The sequence below is a fragment of the Castor canadensis genome, chromosome X (assembly GCF_047511655.1).
Source record: "Castor canadensis chromosome X, mCasCan1.hap1v2, whole genome shotgun sequence".
In the NCBI taxonomy this organism is placed as follows: Eukaryota; Metazoa; Chordata; class Mammalia; order Rodentia; family Castoridae; genus Castor; species Castor canadensis.
Genome location: NC_133405.1, coordinates 3,551,843 through 3,576,301, shown reverse-complemented (window position 1 = coordinate 3,576,301; position 24,459 = coordinate 3,551,843). Strand labels below are relative to the sequence as shown.

At 44.7% G+C, this 24,459-nt stretch overlaps 2 protein-coding genes across 2 annotated transcripts; both read left to right on the top strand.

Annotated features, from left to right (window-relative positions):
* The first annotated feature begins 1,359 nt into the window (after window positions 1-1,359).
* On the top strand, window positions 1,360-3,752 carry LOC141419656 (melanoma-associated antigen 10-like). The gene is made up of 2 exons (XM_074062876.1): window positions 1,360-1,443; window positions 2,385-3,752. The coding sequence occupies exon 2, from the start codon at window positions 2,391-2,393 to the stop codon at window positions 3,477-3,479; it is 1,089 nt and encodes a 362-aa protein (XP_073918977.1). The 5' UTR covers window positions 1,360-1,443; window positions 2,385-2,390; the 3' UTR covers window positions 3,480-3,752.
* Window positions 3,753-15,632: 11,880 nt separating this feature from the next.
* LOC109675722 (melanoma-associated antigen 10-like) lies at window positions 15,633-18,093 on the top strand. Its single transcript, XM_020152365.2, has 2 exons — window positions 15,633-15,716; window positions 16,658-18,093. The coding sequence occupies exon 2, from the start codon at window positions 16,664-16,666 to the stop codon at window positions 17,750-17,752; it is 1,089 nt and encodes a 362-aa protein (XP_020007954.2). The 5' UTR covers window positions 15,633-15,716; window positions 16,658-16,663; the 3' UTR covers window positions 17,753-18,093.
* The last annotated feature ends 6,366 nt before the right edge of the window (window positions 18,094-24,459 follow it).

The following is a 24,459-nucleotide window of genomic DNA, read 5'->3' as shown; positions in this document are numbered from 1 at the left end:
GAAACTCACAGATAGAAAGACCCCAAATAATCCAGCTGCACACTTGTGAGCTCTGCACGGGGGTGTCTCATCAGGGGAGCACCCCTTTTGCCCCCAGCCCTCTTTCTAATTCAGGGACTATGGGAGTCAGACCCTTGGTCTAAGAGAAGCAGAAGATAGAGAGCAGGCTCTGCTAAGAACAGGAGGACCCTGAGGGAGGACAGTGGGACCTCCAAATCCCATTATGCCCCAACTGTTAGTCCTCAGTGGTCCTGACATGTTGCTGGCCAGATGTGCAGCCCCATAACTTTGGCCTTGGGGATCAGAAAAGAAGTAAGGGCCTTTGTCACAAAGGAAAGGTCCTGGATTGTGAGATGGAGGATCTACACACCAGAACAAGTGGAACCCCATGAAGTTCTGCCCCTGCTGTGAAGTCCCAAGTAGGGTGACTGGGAAGGTGATGTATGACTTCTGCATCTGAGTCTGAGAGAGGTTAGGAGTTCGGTAGAAGGAGCAGGGCCTCAGGTGAGCAGTGAAGAGGTAGCCAATGCTGGAAGTCAAGGTGAGGATTTAGGACAGACTGAGATTGCCCTGGAAGAGCCCAGCCTCACGCTTGCTAGGAGTCCTGGGATGTCCCATGTACAGTGACCAGACAGTGACTCCTGACTTTTGCATCTGGGTCTAGGAGAGGTTAGGGATTTAATAGAAAAAGCAGTGCCTCAGTACAGGGAGGGAGGGGCCCAGATCCTCTCAGGAGTCAAACTGAGTCATGAGGCAGGACTGAGGAACCTAGGGCACAGGACACTTTGGTTCCAGCCCTACTTCTGCTTTCAGACTGAGTCATGTTCTTCAATCCAACTCTGCAATCTGAGGAAGGAGGACTCAGGTCATCGCCAGGGGTGGGGAGCTCCCGCCTGGAGTCAAGGGAAGAATGAAGGGAACTTGTGCTCCATATCAGAGGGGGACCTTCAGTCATGGGCAGTTTTCAGGTGTAGGGGTCCTTCATTTTTGCTGCTGGGGTGTCAGGGAGGGGTGGGCTTCATCTGAAGAGTGTGGCCTCTGGTCAGCAGGGCACTGAGAGAGAACCAAGAAGACCCTCGATCCAAGAGATAGGAAACTTTTGTTTCCTATTATCCCAGGGCAGCTCCAGGCTGCCACCCCTTGTCTTTGTATTCAGGGTTCAGGTGGTGTCAGGGAGATGGTGGCTTAGTCCTTCAAGATGGATGCGCAGGTCAGTAGAGGGAAAGGGCTCAGGCCTTGTGAGCAGTGAATATGAGTATCTTAAAGACAAAAGAGGACCCCTGAACCTTGCTATGTCTGTCAGCCTTAGGAAACCCCTGCAAGGGTGTCCAGATGAGCTACATCTCCCCTTCTCTCTCACAGGTCTCAGGGAGGTGAGGCCTTCGAGTGAGAGGAGCCATCAGGACAGCAGAGGGAGGTATACAGGATCTGTCAGCAGTAAAGGTGAGGGCAGAGGGAACCTGCTCACCAAATACACCATTCCATTCTGTTAGCTGTGGGGAAATTCTATGGAACGTAGGACAATTATCCTCCCTTCGCTGCCTCTTTTTGTGTCTCACAGAAAAGGGCTTAGGCTTAAGGAAGGGAGTCTCAGGTCATCAGAGGCAAAGTTCCAGACCTTGCTGTTTATCAGGATGAGGACTTAGCATTTCCACCATCCATATGGATGACACTGAATGTGGCTGCCTCTTGCTTTTGTCCCTCAGCAGATGTAGTCAGATGTGAGGTCCCATCACTGCTTTTTTTCCATCTCAGGGAGGAGGACCTGTATTCTAAGAGTTCACCTCAGGTGACCAGAGGGATAGAGTCCATGCCTGGTAGGGGACAGTTGGAACCCAAGTAAGCATTGAGGGGGACATTTAGCCCAGAACAGTGGGGAGCTCACAAAGTCCAGACCACCCCTCCTGTCAGGGCTGAGGGCCCAGTGCTGTCCTTGCAGTCTGCAGTCTGATGGAGAGAGTGTGGCTTCAGTGCTTTTTACATGAACTCTAAGGACCACATAACATGTGAAAGACTGGTCTGAGGCAGTGTCTCAGGTTACAGAGACCAGGCCCAGGCAGGGTCAGGAGTCAAAGTGAGGTATACACCTTGAATGTGTACCAAGAGCCCCCACCCACCCCAGTACACAGGGGATCTACATTACCAAGCCCTACACACTCTAAACAGCCCCAGAGCCTCAGGATCTGTGTATGTCAACTGCACATCTGCCCTCATGCTCTCATGGGACAGCCCAGGTAGTCCTAGAGCACCACTCAAAGAGAAGACTTGGAATAGACCTTTGTGAGAGCCACCAAGGGTATAGTTGTCAGCTGAGGCAACTCACACGCTCCCTGTCCTTCCCTGGCCATGAGTCCTCATCCCCGAACTTCTGTCTGCCATTCCAGGTCATCATGCCTCGACCTCCAAAGCGTCCACGCCACTTGCATGAGGAAGACCTTGGGACCCAAAGTGACACACAAAGCCTAGTGGGAGCGCAGGTTCCTGCATCTGTGGAGGAATGTGTTTCCTCATCCTCTACCTGCTCCTCATCTTTCCCTCCTTCTTCTTCCTCCTCCACCTCCTCCTCCTCCTCCTCTCCTTCTCCTTACTATCCTCTAATGTGGAGAACCACACAGGAGGACTTTGGTGCTGCTGGGGCCTCAGGTCTTTCCCAGGATTCTCAGAGAGCCGGGTCCTCCTTCAGTGCCGTGGCTTCCACTTCATGGAGCCATTCTGGTAAGGGCTCTAGCAAACAAAGAAAGGAGGGTTCAAGCACCCTGCAGGCCCCACCAGAAATAGAGTCATCGCCCAGAAATGAGATAGATGAAAAGGTGACTGACCTGGTGCATTTCTTGCTCTTCAAATATAAAATGAAGGAGCCGACCACCAAGGCAGAAATGTTGAGCAGTAGCATCCAAAATTACCAGGGTTCCTTCTCTGTGATCTTCAGTGAAGCTTGTGAGTGCATGCAGATTGTCTTTGGTATCGATCTGAAGGAAGTGGACCCCACTGAGCAATCCTATCTCCTTGTCACTTCCTTGGGGCTCACATATGATGGGATGCAAAGTGATGTCCAGGGCATGCCCAAGACGGGCCTGCTGATATTTATCCTAAGCCTAATTTTCATGAAGGGAAGCTGTGTCTCTGAAGAGAGTGTCTGGGAAACGTTGAGTAAGATAGGGGTGTTTGATGGGAAGCAGCATTGCATTTATGGAGACCCCAGGAAGCTCATCACTGAGGATTTTGTGCAGGAGCAGTACATGGAGTACCGCCAGGTCCCCAACAGTGATCCTGCTCTCTATGAGTTTCTGTGGGGCCCAAGGACCCATGCTGAAACCAGCAAGATGAAAGTTCTGGAGTTTTTGGCCAACATCATTGGGAGTGATCCCTCATCTTTCCCAGTGTGGTATGAGGAGGCTTTGAGAGATGAGAAAGAGAGAGCCTTGGCTAGAATGGCCACAGAAAATGATGGTACTGCCACAGCTAGTTGCAAGTTCTAGTGCACAAGTGGCTGTTTCTAACCTAAATAGAGTTAGGCAGAGTCCATAAGCTAAGTAATGGAGGGTCAGGCTGGAGCTCGGGGTGAATAAATCCTTCCCTAACTGTTCTATTTGGGTGACTTGAGCTGTTATCTTCTTGGTATTCTAAAATGTTGCTACTTTTACTAAGCAGTTTATTACACTCCGAATTTAAGTTTGCAAATTACATTTGTCATGAATATTTGTTGATTTTTATCCAGTATGAGAGAGTTTTGCTATTTTGTAAAACTAATTGGGACATCTTCCACCTTCTTTGTAAGCTGTAAGAAGATAGCATGGTACTGGAATTTCCTTGGAAGTGTGAAAGAAAATACTAAAAAGATGAAAAATAAAAATACTGATTTTGATTCCCTTATTACTTTTTGCCTATCATTTTAAAAAACCAAAGATATACACTGGGATCTTGTTAACTGTGAATGAAATCTCTGCTCAATGGCTCATTTCTTCCCCATTCAGTAAGCACGTGCTGTTTGCAAAGCCATGTGTATAGCAGGGGGATGCTAGGATAGTTGGGCCCATCATAGAATGGTAGGGTGTGGGAGCAGCAGCCATATGAGGAAGATGTTGAGCTGTCCTCTGAGATTTAAAAAGCAAGTAAAGGAGGGGTGCAGAGGTGGGCTCTAGGGGACAGCTGCCCAGTGCCAATGCCCTGAGCCAAGGCATTGACATTCTGGGGCTTTCAGAACCTGCAATTGCTTCTGTGGGAGTTGAGTGTAATGAAGCTGCATGGTAGCCAGCGAAGGATCATCCCATGGTGTGACTTACGCTTGAGGGAATGGAAAACTTCTGTGAGCGTTTCCCTTTTGATGGGGGTGGATAAAGCTGAGAGGAGTCTCCAGCTGGGGTAGATACAGGTGGTGTCCTGTGTTCTTGGATGGTGTGACTTAGGCTGAGAGAGTGGAAAACTGCTCTGCGCAGTTTCTTTTGCATGCTGGATATTGCAGAGGGGAACAACCTCCTGGGGTGGACATGAGAGGCACTGCTGAACACAGCACCAGAAGTAGGTGATTTTTCTCCATCATCTGCAATGATTTCCAGAGAGAGAAGGGTAATTCTCTCATGAGGTGTGGCCTAGAAACCCCTGCTTGAGCCAGAGCAGATTATTTAAATAATATTCTAATATGTTATCTCAAGTGTAATTTGGCCAGTTGCAAGCCAACACTAGATTTTGGGTCATGATGAAATGAATGAAAATGTTTGGATGAAACAGATTCTGAGAGGGAAGGAAGGTGCTAATCCTTGAGTCAAATTCTAGGAGTTTCCCAGCCAGGAAAAGTCCTTTACACTCAGATTTTCCAATGCGTCCTCTAAACAGGAATATTTATCACGAGTTTTATTCGCGATACTTTATTTGGGGTGGCTACCTTATTCCACGTATCACTGAACTGAGTAGTCTCTGTTGTCCTGGAGAACAATGATCACATGAACGACATCCCAGAGTAGGAGGGGCTGGGATCAAATACTGTTAGAAGCAACAGGCTGGGTTTGGTGGCTCAACTCTGTAATCTTAACTACTGGGGAGGTGGAGACCTAGAGGATGATAGTTTAGGCTAGCTATGTGGGCAAGTAAAATAGGAGAATTGTAGTCCAGGCTGCCCTAGGCATAAAGGGAGACCCTATCTCAAAAATAACCAATGCAAAATGGGGCTGGCAGAGTGCCTCAAGGTAGAGTGCCTGCCTAGCAAGTGCAAAGCCCTGAGCTCAACCCCAGGACTGCCGGGAAAAAAAAAATAGTAACAGCCATCTGCTACATGCACAGATGAGCTTGCCTAGGTGGTCAGAAGTCAAAGCCTCCTCAAATTAGCACATGCAGAAGGAGCTTCAGAATCACTGTGCAGTGAACACCAATGGAGTTTCATTCCTAAACACTGGAGCTTCCCGGAGATGGAAAATAATTTATTGGAGGATATGCTGAGCCTAATTTAAAAAGAAAAAATAACCATCTTTCTACTGTTTTGCCTATGTACATGTCCCACAGGAAATCGTCATTTTCAGTGTGCCTTTTGGCACGTGCCTTAGTGTTCAGATATGTTCAGTTATGTGGGAGATAGCAGAGATTCAGGAGATTTTGAGCATGCATCAAAAAGAGAAATTTCTCAGCCTGAGATTATAACTGATATTGCAAAGGTTTCTGCAGAAAAGTGCTATATTATGAAAAAGGTGAATCTTCCCTGATGAGATCTTCAAGATCCTTGGAAAATTACAGGTGATAGTATATTTGAAAGCACCTATAATCTAGTAGGACCTACGTGCATGTATTTACATGTACAAATGTGTGTATGTGTATGTAGACAGTAAATATTTTGTTTGGATTTCTGGAATGGTTCTTTTCTTCCTTTGGAACCTCCTCTACCTTTCCTACCTTCATTAAACTTCAGGTAACTTTGTTGTCTTAGTCTACTTTATGCTGCTGTAATGGAATACTGAACATCTGAGAGTGGATAATTTTAAGTGCAGAGAATTATTTCTTTCAGTTTTAGAGGCTGGGAAGTTTAAGATTGAGGGGCCATATCTGGTAAGAACTGTCTTACTGCACCATAACATGGTAGAAGGCACCACGCAGTGAGTGCTATAGTTCAGATATAGAATGACTCACAAAAGCCCTGACTTGGTTCTCAGTGCATGACACTAGTGGGAAGTTGTGTAGCCTGTAGGAGGTGGGGCTTTGTGGGAGGTCTTAGATCACTGTGGGCATGAGCTTGAAGGGTATAGAGATACTCCAGCCCCTTCCCCACCCCATCACTTTGCACTTGGCCATGAGGTAAATGGGCCTCTTCTACCATGTCCTCTGTCCATTCTCAGCAGATGCTAGCTACCCTTCTAATTCATCATTCCTCTTTAGGATTTTGTATAGCCTTTTCTTTTCTGTTGACCCTAATCCCTACCTCTATCTTCATTTCCAGCACCCTTTCAAATTCTATGCAGAAATGGTACAGAAAAAGGTCTGCAATATTACTTTTATCTTGTGGCCTATCAGCACCAAACAACACTGTGGGCCTTTTCATTTTTCTTTATTATTAGTATATATTAATTGTAATATTTCCATTCATGCATATAATGCTCTTTGATCAAATTCATCCTCTCTGTTACTCTTATACCACATTCAGGAACCTTGAGCAAGAGTAAGATTTGCACGTTTTACTTACATAGTCAGTCCTGCATTATCTTCAGTTCAAACAACCACTGAATGAAAATATTCTGAAAAAATGTGTCTCTACTGAACATGTTCAGAAATTTTCTTATCATTATTCCCTAAATTATATAGAGCAGCATCTATTTTTATAACATTTACATTATATTAGGTGTTATATGTCATCCAGAGATACAAGTATACAGGATGATGCTTGTGGGTTCTGTGTAACTAGTACACAATTTTATAGAATGGATTTGATCACCCATGGATTTTGGTATCTGTGGGAGATCCTGAAATCAGTCTCCCATGGATACCAAGTTATGATGACTAGTTTTAACTGTGAACTTGATTGGATTGAAAGGTGCCTAGAAGATTAGTAAAACACACCTGTGGAGCTGTCTCTAGGTGTGCTACAGACTATTAAATCATGAGGGCTCTGACTTAATCAGTGGTGGAATCCATTGATGGATTCAAGATTTGAATACACTATTTGAAGGTGATGGAATTATGGAAGATGGGGCCTAGTTTGAGGAAGTCGGTTGCTGGGGGTGTTCCTTTATGGCTGTCTTGTCCCTGTCTTTCTGTCTCTCTGTCTCTGCTTCCTGGCTGTGGCGGAATGAGCAGCCTCCTCTACCACATGCTCCCACTGCCATGATACTGTGCTTTACTGCAGGCCCATAGCAATGGAGCTGCCAACGGATCAGAAACTGTGAGCAAAAATAAATATTCCCTCCTTTGAAACTTTTATTCAAGGGATTTGTCACAGTGATGAAAAATATGGCTAACGCACATGTGATCACTGTACACGTTGCTTCTGCTTCCCCAACACAACACACAATCCCCTTGACTGATGTGGATTATCTAATATCAAGTAAAATAGTTTTTATTTTGGTGGTACTGGATTTGAACTCAGGACATCACACTTGCTAGGCAGGCACTCTACCACTTGAGCCACTCCACCAGCCCTTTTTTGTATTGAGTATTTTGGAGATGGGATCTGGTGAACTATTTGCCCAGGATAGCTTGGAACTATGATCCTTCTGATCTCTGACTTCTGAGTAACTAAGATTACAGATATGAGCCACTGTCACCCAGCTCAAGTAAAACGTTTTAAAGATGTGTAGCTTAATTCCCTTTAAAGATACAAGTAGAAGTGGACACTTGAGAGAAAAGAGCAACTTTGGACCCAGAGTTCACACTGTCACGTCATACTATGTTCACACTTTAAATGTTGAACATCATTTAAATGCCTAGAATATGTGGATTCACCTGGTTACTGTGATGTGACCATGAATATGAAAAGGACAATAGCTAGCTATACCTACCAGAACTCAGAATAATCAAACACGTGAAAATTCTTTTCAGCCTTTCATCTATTGTTGGCATACATTTTACTCATGTTATTCATCCTACTGTAAATCATTTATTACGTTTTGCACTGCTGGGAATCTAACCCAGAGCCTTGCACATGTTAGGCGAGCACTGTACCACTGAGCTGCATCCCCAGCCTACTTTATTATTTTTACTTTCAACAGTCAATTGTCTCTTAAAGACATTTATATTAAGGAATAATCTTTGTATTTACCCATGAACTTGGAATTCCCGATGCTTTTCATCCCTTTGTGTAGACCTGCATTTCTATCTGGTATCATTTGGTCTTCCTGACAGACTTCATTTAACATTTCTTTTAGGAATCTTTAGCCTTTTTTGTAGGGTATGCCTATTGGTGATTAATTCTTTAAGGTTTTGTATTTCAGAAAAAGCATTTATTTTACCTTTGTTTTGCAGAGTATTCTCACAACGTATAGATCTCTAGATTGACAATTTATTTTTCTTTTAGCAATTTAAAGATACCACTTTATTCTCTTCTTGCTTCCATTATTTTTATTATTAACATATTAATTTTGTACCAACTAATGAGATTCACTGTGCTACTTCCTTACCTGTATATATTGGGCATTGGTCATGACCATCCACTCTTCTTTTCCCCCTTGGTCCACTCCCCCTGGCACCCTTCCTGTCCCTAGTACTTCCAGTTCTACTTAAAGATCTCTAAATCCTATTTTATCTTATATTTGTTCCTTTGGAGATAAAGTGTCTTTTCTCTAGGTATTTTTCAGACTTTTTTCTTTATCACCAGTTCTAAGTAATTTGATTTTGATGGATTTTGGCTTTTTTTTTTTTCATATTCCTTGTTCTCGGGATTCTTTAGCTTTTGTAATCTGTGCATTTATGGTTTTCATGGAATTTGGGCATTTTTCATTCATCGTTTCTTCAAATATCTTTTTATATCCTCCCTTTTCTTGTCCTCCAGTGTTTTCAGATGCATGATATTAGGCCAGCTCACTAATGTTATAGTTGTTTTCTATTTTCTTTTTTCTGTGTGTGTTTCGTTCCTTCTGGAAAGTTTTATTTCACTCTCAAGTTCACTAATTCTTTCTTTTCGCATGTCCAATCTGGTATTAATCTAAGCCAGACATTGTAGCTTTCATATCTCAGTCTGCTTACTTTCTAAAAAACTATTTTCCATGCCCCTATTTAGTGTGTTTAACCTTTTCTCTTATATTTTGAACACATAAAGTAGTTACGTATATAATAATGTATATTTATATATATATTACTGTTTTGATATCCTTGTCTGCTAACTCTGTCTCAAATTTTAGGTGAGTTTTGGTTTATTTTTCTCCTTATTATTAATCACATTTTCTTGCTTCTATGAATACCTGGTAATTTGGCATTTAACATTAAACATTGTGAAATTTACCTTTGTTGAATCCTGGATATTTTTGTGTCTCTGTAAATAAATAATATTCTTGAATTTCATCATGACATATGGTTAAATTACTTGGAAAGAGTATAATATTCAGTCTTGTTTTGAAACTCTGTTAGGTGAGATAAAAGTGGTGTTAAGTGCATGGCTATTATTTTCCCACTTCTAAGGCAAAACCATTCTAAATATTCATGATGTCCAAGGTTTTCCACTGTGACTAATGGAAATAGAGGTGATTCCCAGACTTGCAGATATCTGGAGATTTCTCTCCTCTCTGGGATTTTGTGCTGTGAGCTCTGCCCACCTCAGTAGCCATCTGGAGACTCTCAGCTCCATGGTCTCAACTCAGGGACTCATAGACGTTCTCCTTCTGTGAATTGTCACCTGCACTGTCTCTCTAGGTAGTGAGTTTGGACAGTCCTAGGGCTTGCCTCTCCAATTTTACATCTCTCAGAGAGCATTGTTCTTGTCCTGATGACTAATTAATTGAAAGTCACTATCTTGTATATTTGACTGTTTTTTTAGTTGTTTCAGGTAGGTGTGTAAATTTGGTCCCTATTATTCCATCTTGCTCACAATCGAAAGTCTGACATTCCAAATTTGAAATCTAAATTATCTATGCATGTCAAATACTCCAGAATTTCAATTTATTTTAATTAAAATCAGATTGAAAGACTGTGGGACACATATATTTGTTCATAGTGACATAAATACATAAAGCTAGGTATATGCAAGAAAACACCAACAATGTTTTTCTCCTGGTTAAGGAAAATAAGTAATTGTGCTCTCTTACTTGTGCTTTCAATAGTCCTAGCATTTCTGAAGCACATATGAACTACCAATATAGCTATAAAGTTGTAATTATTTGAAAATGTGATTGAGATTACCAAATGTACCATACCATACTAAATGGTATGTTTGCAGTATCAACTAACCTCTTGCCAGCTTCTATTCAGCAAGCTTAATTTCTTGTGCAACTATATACATATGAACACACATATACACACATATATATAGTCAATGTGTATAGTTTTATATATTTAATTATATTTTAATATAGCCAATTTATTAATTTTTAAAGATAAATCGTTTAAAAACTTTGAAATTCAATTAGTAGGTTGCATGTAGCCATCTAATTCCTCTCACTTTCAAATAGAATGTTTCACATGTAAGAATCTACTTTTCGTAAAAACCCTCTGTATAAAAAATGTAATCATTTATTTTAAAAGGGAAAATTATATCTATAGCTAATCCACATTTTCCATGACATGACCGGATTCAATATTTTTAGGAGAGACTATTTATAGGCAACATTGGAAGAAAGATTTATCATAATGCTCATTATTACCGTTGTTTTTGTCTCTTGTAAAAACCTATATAATTTCCCTTCTAAATGAAATCACTTTTTCTAACATTAATATAGTCATTCCATTTTCTCATATCTTATTTTAATATTTTAAACATGCATAAATTGTACGTATTGAGGTTTGGCATGATATTTTTATGGTGGTCTGGGATTTGAAACCAGGGCTTTGCACTTGCTAGCGCTGCCCCTAGTCATTTTTTGTTTTACTTATTTTTTGCATAGGGTTTCACATTTTTGCCCAGGGTTGGCCTCAGACAGTGATCCTCCTACCTACTGACTCCTGCATGGCTGGGATTACAGAGATGTGCCATCACCACTCAAATTTCACCTGAGGAGGAATGTCCAGACTCTGCCAGGGACCAAGGAGAGCACTCTGAGTGAGGAATGAAGGGACACCCTCCATCAAGGAAAGGAACCCCAGATTCCAACTCTGGCCTTGTGGTAAGCCCTGGAAGGTCCCGGACAGCAGCATGTTCAGCGTGGCCACTCCCTTCACCTCTCCGCCACCTCAGGGAGTGTTGGAAATGTGACTGGAGCAGACGGAAGTCCATAGAAAATATGGATACAGTTATTACCAGGAGCCAAGAACAGGACTCTGAGGAATGAGGGGACACACTCCCTCCATGGAGAGCAGTCCCACAGAATGTATCTCCACCCCTGTGGTCAGCCCTGGAAAGCCCTGGACATCACGGTCACCCATGGTTACCCTGACCAATCCCCTCACCCCTCTGCCACCTAAGGGGAGTCTGGGAGTCTGAGGAGAGCGGACTGAGGTCCGTACAGGACAGGGGTCCAGGCTCCGCCAGGAACCAAAGCCGGGACCCTAAGAGGGAGGGTGGAGGGTCTTGGGAGAATTCCCTTCCGCCCCTCCTGTCAGCCCTGGGAGACCCCGGGCACCACACCGGATGTGACGTTGCCGGCTTCTAGAAACCTCAGAGGCTGAGGTTGCGCCGCGCTTCAGGTCCGTCCCTCAGAGGCTCAGCTTGTGAAGTGTTGAGGTGAGAGCTAAGGGCGGGCAGAGGAACATCTCACCCAGAGTTAGGGTCCCCAGATAATCTAGCTGCACCCCGGTTGTCAATCTGGCATGCGCGGCGGGGTGGGGAGGGAGGAGTAGAGGAACCTCTAGTCACGGGAGCTCGCTCGCCCCTCCCCCACCCCTCCTCCTGCCCCAGGGAATCCTGGGATTCACAGCTTTGGTGTGAGGAGGAGCGGGTCCGGGCTCTGGGAGGGAAGGAGGGGAGGACTGAAGATGTACGAAGGAAACCCCACCCCCGAATAGAGAGTCCCCAGGTAATCCATCCCTGTCCCGCTTGTCACCCATGTCCCGCATGGGGGTGTCTAGTCACTGGAGCTCGCTCGCCCCTCCCCCACCCCTCCTCCTGCCCCAGGGAATCCTGGGAGTAACAGCTTTGGTGTGAGGAGGGGAGAGAGAGACCTGTGTTCTGGGAGGGAATGAGGGAAGAGCTGAGGGTGGACAGCAGAGAAACAAAACATCCCTCCCAGAGTTAGGGTCCCCAAATACTCTAGCTGTGCTCTTGTCTCCCTGGCACACGGGGGAGAGGGGAGGCGGGGAGAGCGGTGGTGGGGAGGGGAGGGAGGAGTTGAGGAACCTCTAGTCACGGGAGCTCGCTCGCCCCTCCCCCACCCCTCCTCCTGCCCAAGGAATCCTGGGAGTCACAGGTTTGGTGTGAGGAGGAGCGGGTCCGGGCTCTGGGAGGGAAGGAGGGGAGGACTGAAGACGGCCAGAGGAAACCCCATCCCCGAATAGAGAGTCCCCAGGTAATCCAACCCTGTCCCGCTTGTCACCCATGTCCCGCATGGGGGTGTCCAGTCACGGGAGCTCGCTCGCCCCTCCCCCACCCCTCCTTCTGCCCCAGGGAATCCTGGGAGTCACAGCCTGGTCTGAGGAGGGGTGGGAGAGGTCAAGGAGAACGCTGAGGGTGAACAGAGAAAGGAATAATCTAGCTGTGCTCCTGTTGTCACCCTGGCACATGGGGGGAGAGAGGAGGTGGAAAGAGGTGAGCCCTGCCTCTGTTGTCACCCCTGTACCATATGGGGATGTCCAGTCACAAAAGTACACCCACCCCTCCCCCACCCCTCCTCTTGTCCCAGGGAATTCTGGGAGTCACAGCCTTCACCTGAGATCTGTGGGCTGAAGAGACCCCAGCTCTGGGAGGGGCTGGCTGAGGTAAAATTTGAGGATGGCCAGAAGTGCCCCCTAAGTTAGATGGTCCCCAAATAACCCAGCCCTGTCCCTCTTGTCACCCCTGTCCCGCATGGGGTGTCTAGTCACAGGAGCTTGCTCACCCCTCCTCCACCCCTCCTGCAGCTCCAGGGAATCCTGGGAGTCACAGCTTTGGTCTGAAGAGGGGACAGGCCCAGGGTCTGGGAGAGGTCAAGGGCATAGCTAAGGGTGAACAAAGGAAACCCCTTTCCCAGATAGAAGGTACCCAAGTAACTCAGCTCTGTCTGTGGTCACATCTCTTCACAGGTGCACATACGTTACCTACCACCACCAGGAAACCTTGGAAGTCACAACCTTTAACTGTGGTCCTGTGGTTGTGACTGTGATCTTTGGAGAGGAGTAGCCGAGGCTCTGTCAGGGATCAAAGTAAGAATTGAGGGAAGACAGAACCTTCTCCCCAAATAATGCAGCCATACATGCTCAGAGTGCAGGGTGGAGGTGGGGGGCATGGAGAGCAGCGAATCTAGTCACTAGAAGCACCCACCCCTCCCTCATTGCCACCCTGTCATTCCACCCCATCCCAAACTTTGCCCTCCCATGCCCCACCTTCCTCCTGCCACACCCTATACCTCTGTTCCTCCTCCAACTGTCACTTCGGCCCCTCCCCCACCTGTTGCGTCTTCCCCACCCCACACCTTCAATCCTCACCCAACACCTCCACCCACCCCCCCTTACCCCCTCCCTTCCTCTGACCCTCTACTCCTCCCTCACCTCTACCCTTCCCTCACCTCCTTCAGCTTCTCCTCAGGAATCCTGGAGGTCTACACACTTGGTCTGAGGACGGGAGCCCTGGCTCCAGGAGGCTCAAGGGGAGAGCTGAGGGTGTACAGACAAAGCCCCTCTCCAAAATACAGGGTCCCCCAAATAATCCAGCCCTACCTTTGTTGTCACCCTTGCCCCACATGGGTGTATCTAGTCAGGGAGCACTGCCACTGCTCCCCCACACCCTCTCTCAGCCTCATGGGACTGTTTAAGCTACAGCCTTTATCTGAGGTCTTTGGAAGGAAGATGCCCTGGCTCTGTGTGGGGTAGAGGTGAGAGCTTAGGGTGTACAGAAAAGCTACCCCCTGATAGAGGAATACAAATTAATCCAGTCCTGCACATGCAGCTTCTAGTCAAGCCAGCGCCCCTGCCCCACCCTTGTTTTCAGTCTCTGTGGACCCTGGCACTCAGAGCCTTGGTCTAAGTACGATGGAGGACAGAGGCCAGGGCTTGGTGAGGTGAAAGATGAGAGTGTACAGGAAACTCACAGATAGAAAGACCCCAAATAATCCAGCTGCACACTTGTGAGCTCTGCACGGGGGTGTCTCATCAGGGGAGCACCCCTTTTGCCCCCAGCCCTCTTTCTAATTCAGGGACTATGGGAGTCAGACCCTTGGTCTAAGAGAAGCAGAAGATAGAGAGCAGGCTCTGCTAAGAACAGGAGGACCCTGAGGGAGGACAGTGGGACCTCCAAATCCCATTATGCCCCAACTGTTAGTCCTCAGTGGTCCTGACATGTTGCTGGCCAGATGTGCAGCCCCATAACTTTGGCCTTGGGGATCAGAAAAGAAGTAAGGGCCTTTGTCACAAAGGAAAGGTCCTGGATTGTGAGATGGAGGATCTACACACCAGAACAAGTGGAACCCCATGAAGTTCTGCCCCTGCTGTGAAGTCCCAAGTAGGGTGACTGGGAAGGTGATGTATGACTTCTGCATCTGAGTCTGAGAGAGGTTAGGAGTTCGGTAGAAGGAGCAGGGCCTCAGGTGAGCAGTGAAGAGGTAGCCAATGCTGGAAGTCAAGGTGAGGATTTAGGACAGACTGAGATTGCCCTGGAAGAGCCCAGCCTCACGCTTGCTAGGAGTCCTGGGATGTCCCATGTACAGTGACCAGACAGTGACTCCTGACTTTTGCATCTGGGTCTAGGAGAGGTTAGGGATTTAATAGAAAAAGCAGTGCCTCAGTACAGGGAGGGAGGGGCCCAGATCCTCTCAGGAGTCAAACTGAGTCATGAGGCAGGACTGAGGAACCTAGGGCACAGGACACTTTGGTTCCAGCCCTACTTCTGCTTTCAGACTGAGTCATGTTCTTCAATCCAACTCTGCAATCTGAGGAAGGAGGACTCAGGTCATCGCCAGGGGTGGGGAGCTCCCGCCTGGAGTCAAGGGAAGAATGAAGGGAACTTGTGCTCCATATCAGAGGGGGACCTTCAGTCATGGGCAGTTTTCAGGTGTAGGGGTCCTTCATTTTTGCTGCTGGGGTGTCAGGGAGGGGTGGGCTTCATCTGAAGAGTGTGGCCTCTGGTCAGCAGGGCACTGAGAGAGAACCAAGAAGACCCTCGATCCAAGAGATAGGAAACTTTTGTTTCCTATTATCCCAGGGCAGCTCCAGGCTGCCACCCCTTGTCTTTGTATTCAGGGTTCAGGTGGTGTCAGGGAGATGGTGGCTTAGTCCTTCAAGATGGATGCGCAGGTCAGTAGAGGGAAAGGGCTCAGGCCTTGTGAGCAGTGAATATGAGTATCTTAAAGACAAAAGAGGACCTCTGAACCTTGCTATGTCTGTCAGCCTTAGGAAACCCCTGCAAGGGTGTCCAGATGAGCTACATCTCCCCTTCTCTCTCACAGGTCTCAGGGAGGTGAGGCCTTCGAGTGAGAGGAGCCATCAGGACAGCAGAGGGAGGTATACAGGATCTGTCAGCAGTAAAGGTGAGGGCAGAGGGAACCTGCTCACCAAATACACCATTCCATTCTGTTAGCTGTGGGGAAATTCTATGGAACGTAGGACAATTATCCTCCCTTCGCTGCCTCTTTTTGTGTCTCACAGAAAAGGGCTTAGGCTTAAGGAAGGGAGTCTCAGGTCATCAGAGGCAAAGTTCCAGACCTTGCTGTTTATCAGGATGAGGACTTAGCATTTCCACCATCCATATGGATGACACTGAATGTGGCTGCCTCTTGCTTTTGTCCCTCAGCAGATGTAGTCAGATGTGAGGTCCCATCACTGCTTTTTTTCCATCTCAGGGAGGAGGACCTGTATTCTAAGAGTTCACCTCAGGTGACCAGAGGGATAGAGTCCATGCCTGGTAGGGGACAGTTGGAACCCAAGTAAGCATTGAGGGGGACATTTAGCCCAGAACAGTGGGGAGCTCACAAAGTCCAGACCACCCCTCCTGTCAGGGCTGAGGGCCCAGTGCTGTCCTTGCAGTCTGCAGTCTGATGGAGAGAGTGTGGCTTCAGTGCTTTTTACATGAACTCTAAGGACCACATAACATGTGAAAGACTGGTCTGAGGCAGTGTCTCAGGTTACAGAGACCAGGCCCAGGCAGGGTCAGGAGTCAAAGTGAGGTATACACCTTGAATGTGTACCAAGAGCCCCCACCCACCCCAGTACACAGGGGATCTACATTACCAAGCCCTACACACTCTAAACAGCCCCAGAGCCTCAGGATCTGTGTATGTCAACTGCACATCTGCCCTCATGCTCTCATGAGACAGCCCAGGTAGTCCTAGAGCACCACTCAAAGAGAAGACTTGGAATAGACCTTTGTGAGAGCCACCAAGGGTATAGTTGTCAGCTGAGGCAACTCACACGCTCCCTGTCCTTCCCTGGCCATGAGTCCTCATCCCCGAACTTCTGTCTGCCATTCCAGGTCATCATGCCTCGACCTCCAAAGCGTCCACGCCACTTGCATGAGGAAGACCTTGGGACCCAAAGTGACACACAAAGCCTAGTGGGAGCGCAGGTTCCTGCATCTGTGGAGGAATGTGTTTCCTCATCCTCTACCTGCTCCTCATCTTTCCCTCCTTCTTCTTCCTCCTCCACCTCCTCCTCCTCCTCCTCTCCTTCTCCTTACTATCCTCTAATGTGGAGAACCACACAGGAGGACTTTGGTGCTGCTGGGGCCTCAGGTCTTTCCCAGGATTCTCAGAGAGCCGGGTCCTCCTTCAGTGCCGTGGCTTCCACTTCATGGAGCCATTCTGCTAAGGGCTCTAGCAAACAAAGAAAGGAGGGTTCAAGCACCCTGCAGGCCCCACCAGAAATAGAGTCATCGCCCAGAAATGAGATAGATGAAAAGGTGACTGACCTGGTGCATTTCTTGCTCTTCAAATATAAAATGAAGGAGCCGACCACCAAGGCAGAAATGTTGAGCAGTAGCATCCAAAATTACCAGGGTTCCTTCTCTGTGATCTTCAGTGAAGCTTGTGAGTGCATGCAGATTGTCTTTGGTATCGATCTGAAGGAAGTGGACCCCACTGAGCAATCCTATCTCCTTGTCACTTCCTTGGGGCTCACATATGATGGGATGCAAAGTGATGTCCAGGGCATGCCCAAGACGGGCCTGCTGATATTTATCCTAAGCCTAATTTTCATGAAGGGAAGCTGTGTCTCTGAAGAGAGTGTCTGGGAAACGTTGAGTAAGATAGGGGTGTTTGATGGGAAGCAGCATTGCATTTATGGAGACCCCAGGAAGCTCATCACTGAGGATTTTGTGCAGGAGCAGTACATGGAGTACCGCCAGGTCCCCAACAGTGATCCTGCTCTCTATGAGTTTCTGTGGGGCCCAAGGACCCATGCTGAAACCAGCAAGATGAAAGTTCTGGAGTTTTTGGCCAACATCATTGGGAGTGATCCCTCATCTTTCCCAGTGTGGTATGAGGAGGCTTTGAGAGATGAGAAAGAGAGAGCCTTGGCTAGAATGGCCACAGAAAATGATGGTACTGCCACAGCTAGTTGCAAGTTCTAGTGCACAAGTGGCTGTTTCTAACCTAAATAGAGTTAGGCAGAGTCCATAAGCTAAGTAATGGAGGGTCAGGCTGGAGCTCGGGGTGAATAAATCCTTCCCTAACTGTTCTATTTGGGTGACTTGAGCTGTTATCTTCTTGGTATTCTAAAATGTTGCTACTTTTACTAAGCAGTTTATTACACTCCGAATTTAAGTTTGCAAATTACATTTGTCATGAATATTTGTTGATTTTTATCCAGTATGAGAGAGTTTTGCTATTTTGTAAAACTAATTGGGACATCTTCCACCTTCTTTGTAAGCTGTAAGAAGATAGCATGGTACTGGAATTTCCTTGGAAGTGTGAAAGAAAATACTAAAAAGATGAAAAATAAAAATACTGATTTTGATTCCCTTATTACTTTTTGCCTATCATTTTAAAAAACCAAAGATATACACTGGGATCTTGTTAACTGTGAATGAAATCTCTGCTCAATGGCTCATTTCTTCCCCATTCAGTAAGCACGTGCTGTTTGCAAAGCCATGTGTATAGCAGGGGGATGCTAGGATAGTTGGGCCCATCATAGAATGGTAGGGTGTGGGAGCAGCAGCCATATGAGGAAGATGTTGAGCTGTCCTCTGAGATTTAAAAAGCAAGTAAAGGAGGGGTGCAGAGGTGGGCTCTAGGGGACAGCTGCCCAGTGCCAATGCCCTGAGCCAAGGCATTGACATTCTGGGGCTTTCAGAACCTGCAATTGCTTCTGTGGGAGTTGAGTGTAATGAAGCTGCATGGTAGCCAGCGAAGGATCATCCCATGGTGTGACTTACGCTTGAGGGAATGGAAAACTTCTGTGAGCGTTTCCCTTTTGATGGGGGTGGATAAAGCTGAGAGGAGTCTCCAGCTGGGGTAGATACAGGTGGTGTCCTGTGTTCTTGGATGGTGTGACTTAGGCTGAGAGAGTGGAAAACTGCTCTGCGCAGTTTCTTTTGCATGCTGGATATTGCAGAGGGGAACAACCTCCTGGGGTGGACATGAGAGGCACTGCTGAACACAGCACCAGAAGTAGGTGATTTTTCTCCATCATCTGCAATGATTTCCAGAGAGAGAAGGGTAATTCTCTCATGAGGTGTGGCCTAGAAACCCCTGCTTGAGCCAGAGCAGATTATTTAAATAATATTCTAATATGTTATCTCAAGTGTAATTTGGCCAGTTGCAAGCCAACACTAGATTTTGGGTCATGATGAAATGAATGAAAATGTTTGGATGAAACAGATTCTGAGAGGGAAGGAAGGTGCTAATCCTTGAGTCAAATTCTAGGAGTTTCCCAGCCAGGAAAAGTCCTTTACACTCAGATTTTCCAATGCGTCCTCTAAACAGGAATATTTATCACGAGTTTTATTCGCGATACTTTATTTGGGGTGGCTACCTTATTCCACGTATCACTGAACTGAGTAGTCTCTGTTGTCCTGGAGAACAATGATCACATGAACGACATCCCAGAGTAGGAGGGGCTGGGATCAAATACTGTTAGAAGCAACAGGCTGGGTTTGGTGGCTCAACTCTGTAATCTTAACTACTGGGGAGGTGGAGACCTAGAGGATGATAGTTTAGGCTAGCTATGTGGGCAAGTAAAATAGGAGAATTGTAGTCCAGGCTGCCCTAGGCATAAAGGGAGACCCTATCTCAAAAATAACCAATGCAAAATGGGGCTGGCAGAGTGCCTCAAGGTAGAGTGCCTGCCTAGCAAGTGCAAAGCCCTGAGCTCAACCCCAGGACTGCCGGGAAAAAAAAAATAGTAACAGCCATCTGCTACATGCACAGATGAGCTTGCCTAGGTGGTCAGAAGTCAAAGCCTCCTCAAATTAGCACATGCAGAAGGAGCTTCAGAATCACTGTGCAGTGAACACCAATGGAGTTTCATTCCTAAACACTGGAGCTTCCCGGAGATGGAAAATAATTTATTGGAGGATATGCTGAGCCTAATTTAAAAAGAAAAAATAACCATCTTTCTACTGTTTTGCCTATGTACATGTCCCACAGGAAATCGTCATTTTCAGTGTGCCTTTTGGCACGTGCCTTAGTGTTCAGATATGTTCAGTTATGTGGGAGATAGCAGAGATTCAGGAGATTTTGAGCATGCATCAAAAAGAGAAATTTCTCAGCCTGAGATTATAACTGATATTGCAAAGGTTTCTGCAGAAAAGTGCTATATTATGAAAAAGGTGAATCTTCCCTGATGAGATCTTCAAGATCCTTGGAAAATTACAGGTGATAGTATATTTGAAAGCACCTATAATCTAGTAGGACCTACGTGCATGTATTTACATGTACAAATGTGTGTATGTGTATGTAGACAGTAAATATTTTGTTTGGATTTCTGGAATGGTTCTTTTCTTCCTTTGGAACCTCCTCTACCTTTCCTACCTTCATTAAACTTCAGGTAACTTTGTTGTCTTAGTCTACTTTATGCTGCTGTAATGGAATACTGAACATCTGAGAGTGGATAATTTTAAGTGCAGAGAATTATTTCTTTCAGTTTTAGAGGCTGGGAAGTTTAAGATTGAGGGGCCATATCTGGTAAGAACTGTCTTACTGCACCATAACATGGTAGAAGGCACCACGCAGTGAGTGCTATAGTTCAGATATAGAATGACTCACAAAAGCCCTGACTTGGTTCTCAGTGCATGACACTAGTGGGAAGTTGTGTAGCCTGTAGGAGGTGGGGCTTTGTGGGAGGTCTTAGATCACTGTGGGCATGAGCTTGAAGGGTATAGAGATACTCCAGGCCCCTCCCCACCCCATCACTTTGCACTTGGCCATGAGGTAAATGGGCCTCTTCTACCATGTCCTCTGTCCATTCTCAGCAGATGCTAGCTACCCTTCTAATTCATCATTCCTCTTTAGGATTTTGTATAGCCTTTTCTTTTCTGTTGACCCTAATCCCTACCTCTATCTTCATTTCCAGCACCCTTTCAAATTCTATGCAGAAATGGTACAGAAAAAGGTCTGCAATATTACTTTTATCTTGTGGCCTATCAGCACCAAACAACACTGTGGGCCTTTTCATTTTTCTTTATTATTAGTATATATTAATTGTAATATTTCCATTCATGCATATAATGCTCTTTGATCAAATTCATCCTCTCTGTTACTCTTATACCACATTCAGGAACCTTGAGCAAGAGTAAGATTTGCATGTTTTACTTACATAGTCAGTCCTGCATTATCTTCAGTTCAAACAACCACTGAATGAAAATATTCTGAAAAAATGTGTCTCTACTGAACATGTTCAGAAATTTTCTTATCATTATTCCCTAAATTATATAGAGCAGCATCTATTTTTATAACATTTACATTATATTAGGTGTTATATGTCATCCAGAGATACAAGTATACAGGATGATGCTTGTGGGTTCTGTGTAACTAGTACACAATTTTATAGAATGGATTTGATCACCCATGGATTTTGGTATCTGTGGGAGATCCTGAAATCAGTCTCCCATGGATACCAAGTTATGATGACTAGTTTTAACTGTGAACTTGATTGGATTGAAAGGTGCCTAGAAGATTAGTAAAACACACCTGTGGAGCTGTCTCTAGGTGTGCTACAGACTATTAAATCATGAGGGCTCTGACTTAATCAGTGGTGGAATCCATTGATGGATTCAAGATTTGAATACACTATTTGAAGGTGATGGAATTATGGAAGATGGGGCCTAGTTTGAGGAAGTCGGTTGCTGGGGGTGTTCCTTTATGGCTGTCTTGTCCCTGTCTTTCTGTCTCTCTGTCTCTGCTTCCTGGCTGTGGCGGAATGAGCAGCCTCCTCTACCACATGCTCCCACTGCCATGATACTGTGCTTTACTGCAGGCCCATAGCAATGGAGCTGCCAACGGATCAGAAACTGTGAGCAAAAATAAATATTCCCTCCTTTGAAACTTTTATTCAAGGGATTTGTCACAGTGATGAAAAATATGGCTAACGCACATGTGATCACTGTACACGTTGCTTCTGCTTCCCCAACACAACACACAATCCCCTTGACTGATGTGGATTATCTAATATCAAGTAAAATAGTTTTTATTTTGGTGGTACTGGATTTGAACTCAGGACATCACACTTGCTAGGCAGGCACTCTACCACTTGAGCCACTCCACCAGCCCTTTTTTGTATTGAGTATTTTGGAGATGGGATCTGGTGAACTATTTGCCCAGGATAGCTTGGAACTATGATCCTTCTGATCTCTGACTTCTGAGTAACTAGGATTACAGATATGAGCCACTGTCACCCAGCTCAAGTAAAACGTTTTAAAGATGTGTAGCTTAATTCCCTTTAAAGATACAAGTAGAAGTGGACACTTGAGAGAAAAGAGCAACTTTGGACCCAGAGTTCACACTGTCACGTCATACTATGTTCACACTTTAAATGTTGAACATCATTTAAATGCCTAGAATATGTGGATTCACCTGGTTACTGTGATGTGACCATGAATATGAAAAGGACAATAGCTAGCTATACCTACCAGAACTCAGAATAATCAAACACGTGAAAATTCTTTTCAGCCTTTCATCTATTGTTGGCATACATTTTACTCATGTTATTCATCCTACTGTAAATCATTTATTACGTTTTGCACTGCTGGGAATCTAACCCAGAGCCTTGCACATGTTAGGCGAGCACTGTACCACTGAGCTGCATCCCCAGCCTACTTTATTATTTTTACTTTCAACAGTCAATTGTCTCTTAAAGACATTTATATTAAGGAATAATCTTTGTATTTACCCATGAACTTGGAATTCCCGATGCTTTTCATCCCTTTGTGTAGACCTGCATTTCTATCTGGTATCATTTGGTCTTCCTGACAGACTTCATTTAACATTTCTTTTAGGAATCTTTAGCCTTTTTTGTAGGGTATGCCTATTGGTGATTAATTCTTTAAGGTTTTGTATTTCAGAAAAAGCATTTATTTTACCTTTGTTTTGCAGAGTATTCTCACAACGTATAGATCTCTAGATTGACAATTTATTTTTCTTTTAGCAATTTAAAGATACCACTTTATTCTCTTCTTGCTTCCATTATTTTTATTATTAACATATTAATTTTGTACCAACTAATGAGATTCACTGTGCTACTTCCTTACCTGTATATATTGGGCATTGGTCATGACCATCCACTCTTCTTTTCCCCCTTGGTCCACTCCCCCTGGCACCCTTCCTGTCCCTAGTACTTCCAGTTCTACTTAAAGATCTCTAAATCCTATTTTATCTTATATTTGTTCCTTTGGAGATAAAGTGTCTTTTCTCTAGGTATTTTTCAGACTTTTTTCTTTATCACCAGTTCTAAGTAATTTGATTTTGATGGATTTTGGCTTTTTTTTTTCATATTCCTTGTTCTCGGGATTCTTTAGCTTTTGTAATCTGTGCATTTATGGTTTTCATGGAATTTGGGCATTTTTCATTCATCGTTTCTTCAAATATCTTTTTATATCCTCCCTTTTCTTGTCCTCCAGTGTTTTCAGATGCATGATATTAGGCCAGCTCACTAATGTTATAGTTGTTTTCTATTTTCTTTTTTCTGTGTGTGTTTCGTTCCTTCTGGAAAGTTTTATTTCACTCTCAAGTTCACTAATTCTTTCTTTTCGCATGTCCAATCTGGTATTAATCTAAGCCAGACATTGTAGCTTTCATATCTCAGTCTGCTTACTTTCTAAAAAACTATTTTCCATGCCCCTATTTAGTGTGTTTAACCTTTTCTCTTATATTTTGAACACATAAAGTAGTTACGTATATAATAATGTATATTTATATATATATTACTGTTTTGATATCCTTGTCTGCTAACTCTGTCTCAAATTTTAGGTGAGTTTTGGTTTATTTTTCTCCTTATTATTAATCACATTTTCTTGCTTCTATGAATACCTGGTAATTTGGCATTTAACATTAAACATTGTGAAATTTACCTTTGTTGAATCCTGGATATTTTTGTGTCTCTGTAAATAAATAATATTCTTGAATTTCATCATGACATATGGTTAAATTACTTGGAAAGAGTATAATATTCAGTCTTGTTTTGAAACTCTGTTAGGTGAGATAAAAGTGGTGTTAAGTGCATGGCTATTATTTTCCCACTTCTAAGGCAAAACCATTCTAAATATTCATGATGTCCAAGGTTTTCCACTGTGACTAATGGAAATAGAGGTGATTCCCAGACTTGCAGATATCTGGAGATTTCTCTCCTCTCTGGGATTTTGTGCTGTGAGCTCTGCCCACCTCAGTAGCCATCTGGAGACTCTCAGCTCCATGGTCTCAACTCAGGGACTCATAGACGTTCTCCTTCTGTGAATTGTCACCTGCACTGTCTCTCTAGGTAGTGAGTTTGGACAGTCCTAGGGCTTGCCTCTCCAATTTTACATCTCTCAGAGAGCATTGCTCTTGTCCTGATGACTAATTAATTGAAAGTCACTATCTTGTATATTTGACTGTTTTTTTAGTTGTTTCAGGTAGGTGTGTAAATTTGGTCCCTATTATTCCATCTTGCTCACAATCGAAAGTCTGACATTCCAAATTTGAAATCTAAATTATCTATGCATGTCAAATACTCCAGAATTTCAATTTATTTTAATTAAAATCAGATTGAAAGACTGTGGGACACATATATTTGTTCATAGTGACATAAATACATAAAGCTAGGTATATGCAAGAAAACACCAACAATGTTTTTCTCCTGGTTAAG

Coding starts and splice junctions, on each gene's coding strand:
- LOC141419656 (XM_074062876.1), top strand. CDS start 2,391: ATGCCTCGACCTCCAAAGCGTCCACGCCACTTGCATGAGGAAGACCTT.
- LOC109675722 (XM_020152365.2), top strand. CDS start 16,664: ATGCCTCGACCTCCAAAGCGTCCACGCCACTTGCATGAGGAAGACCTT.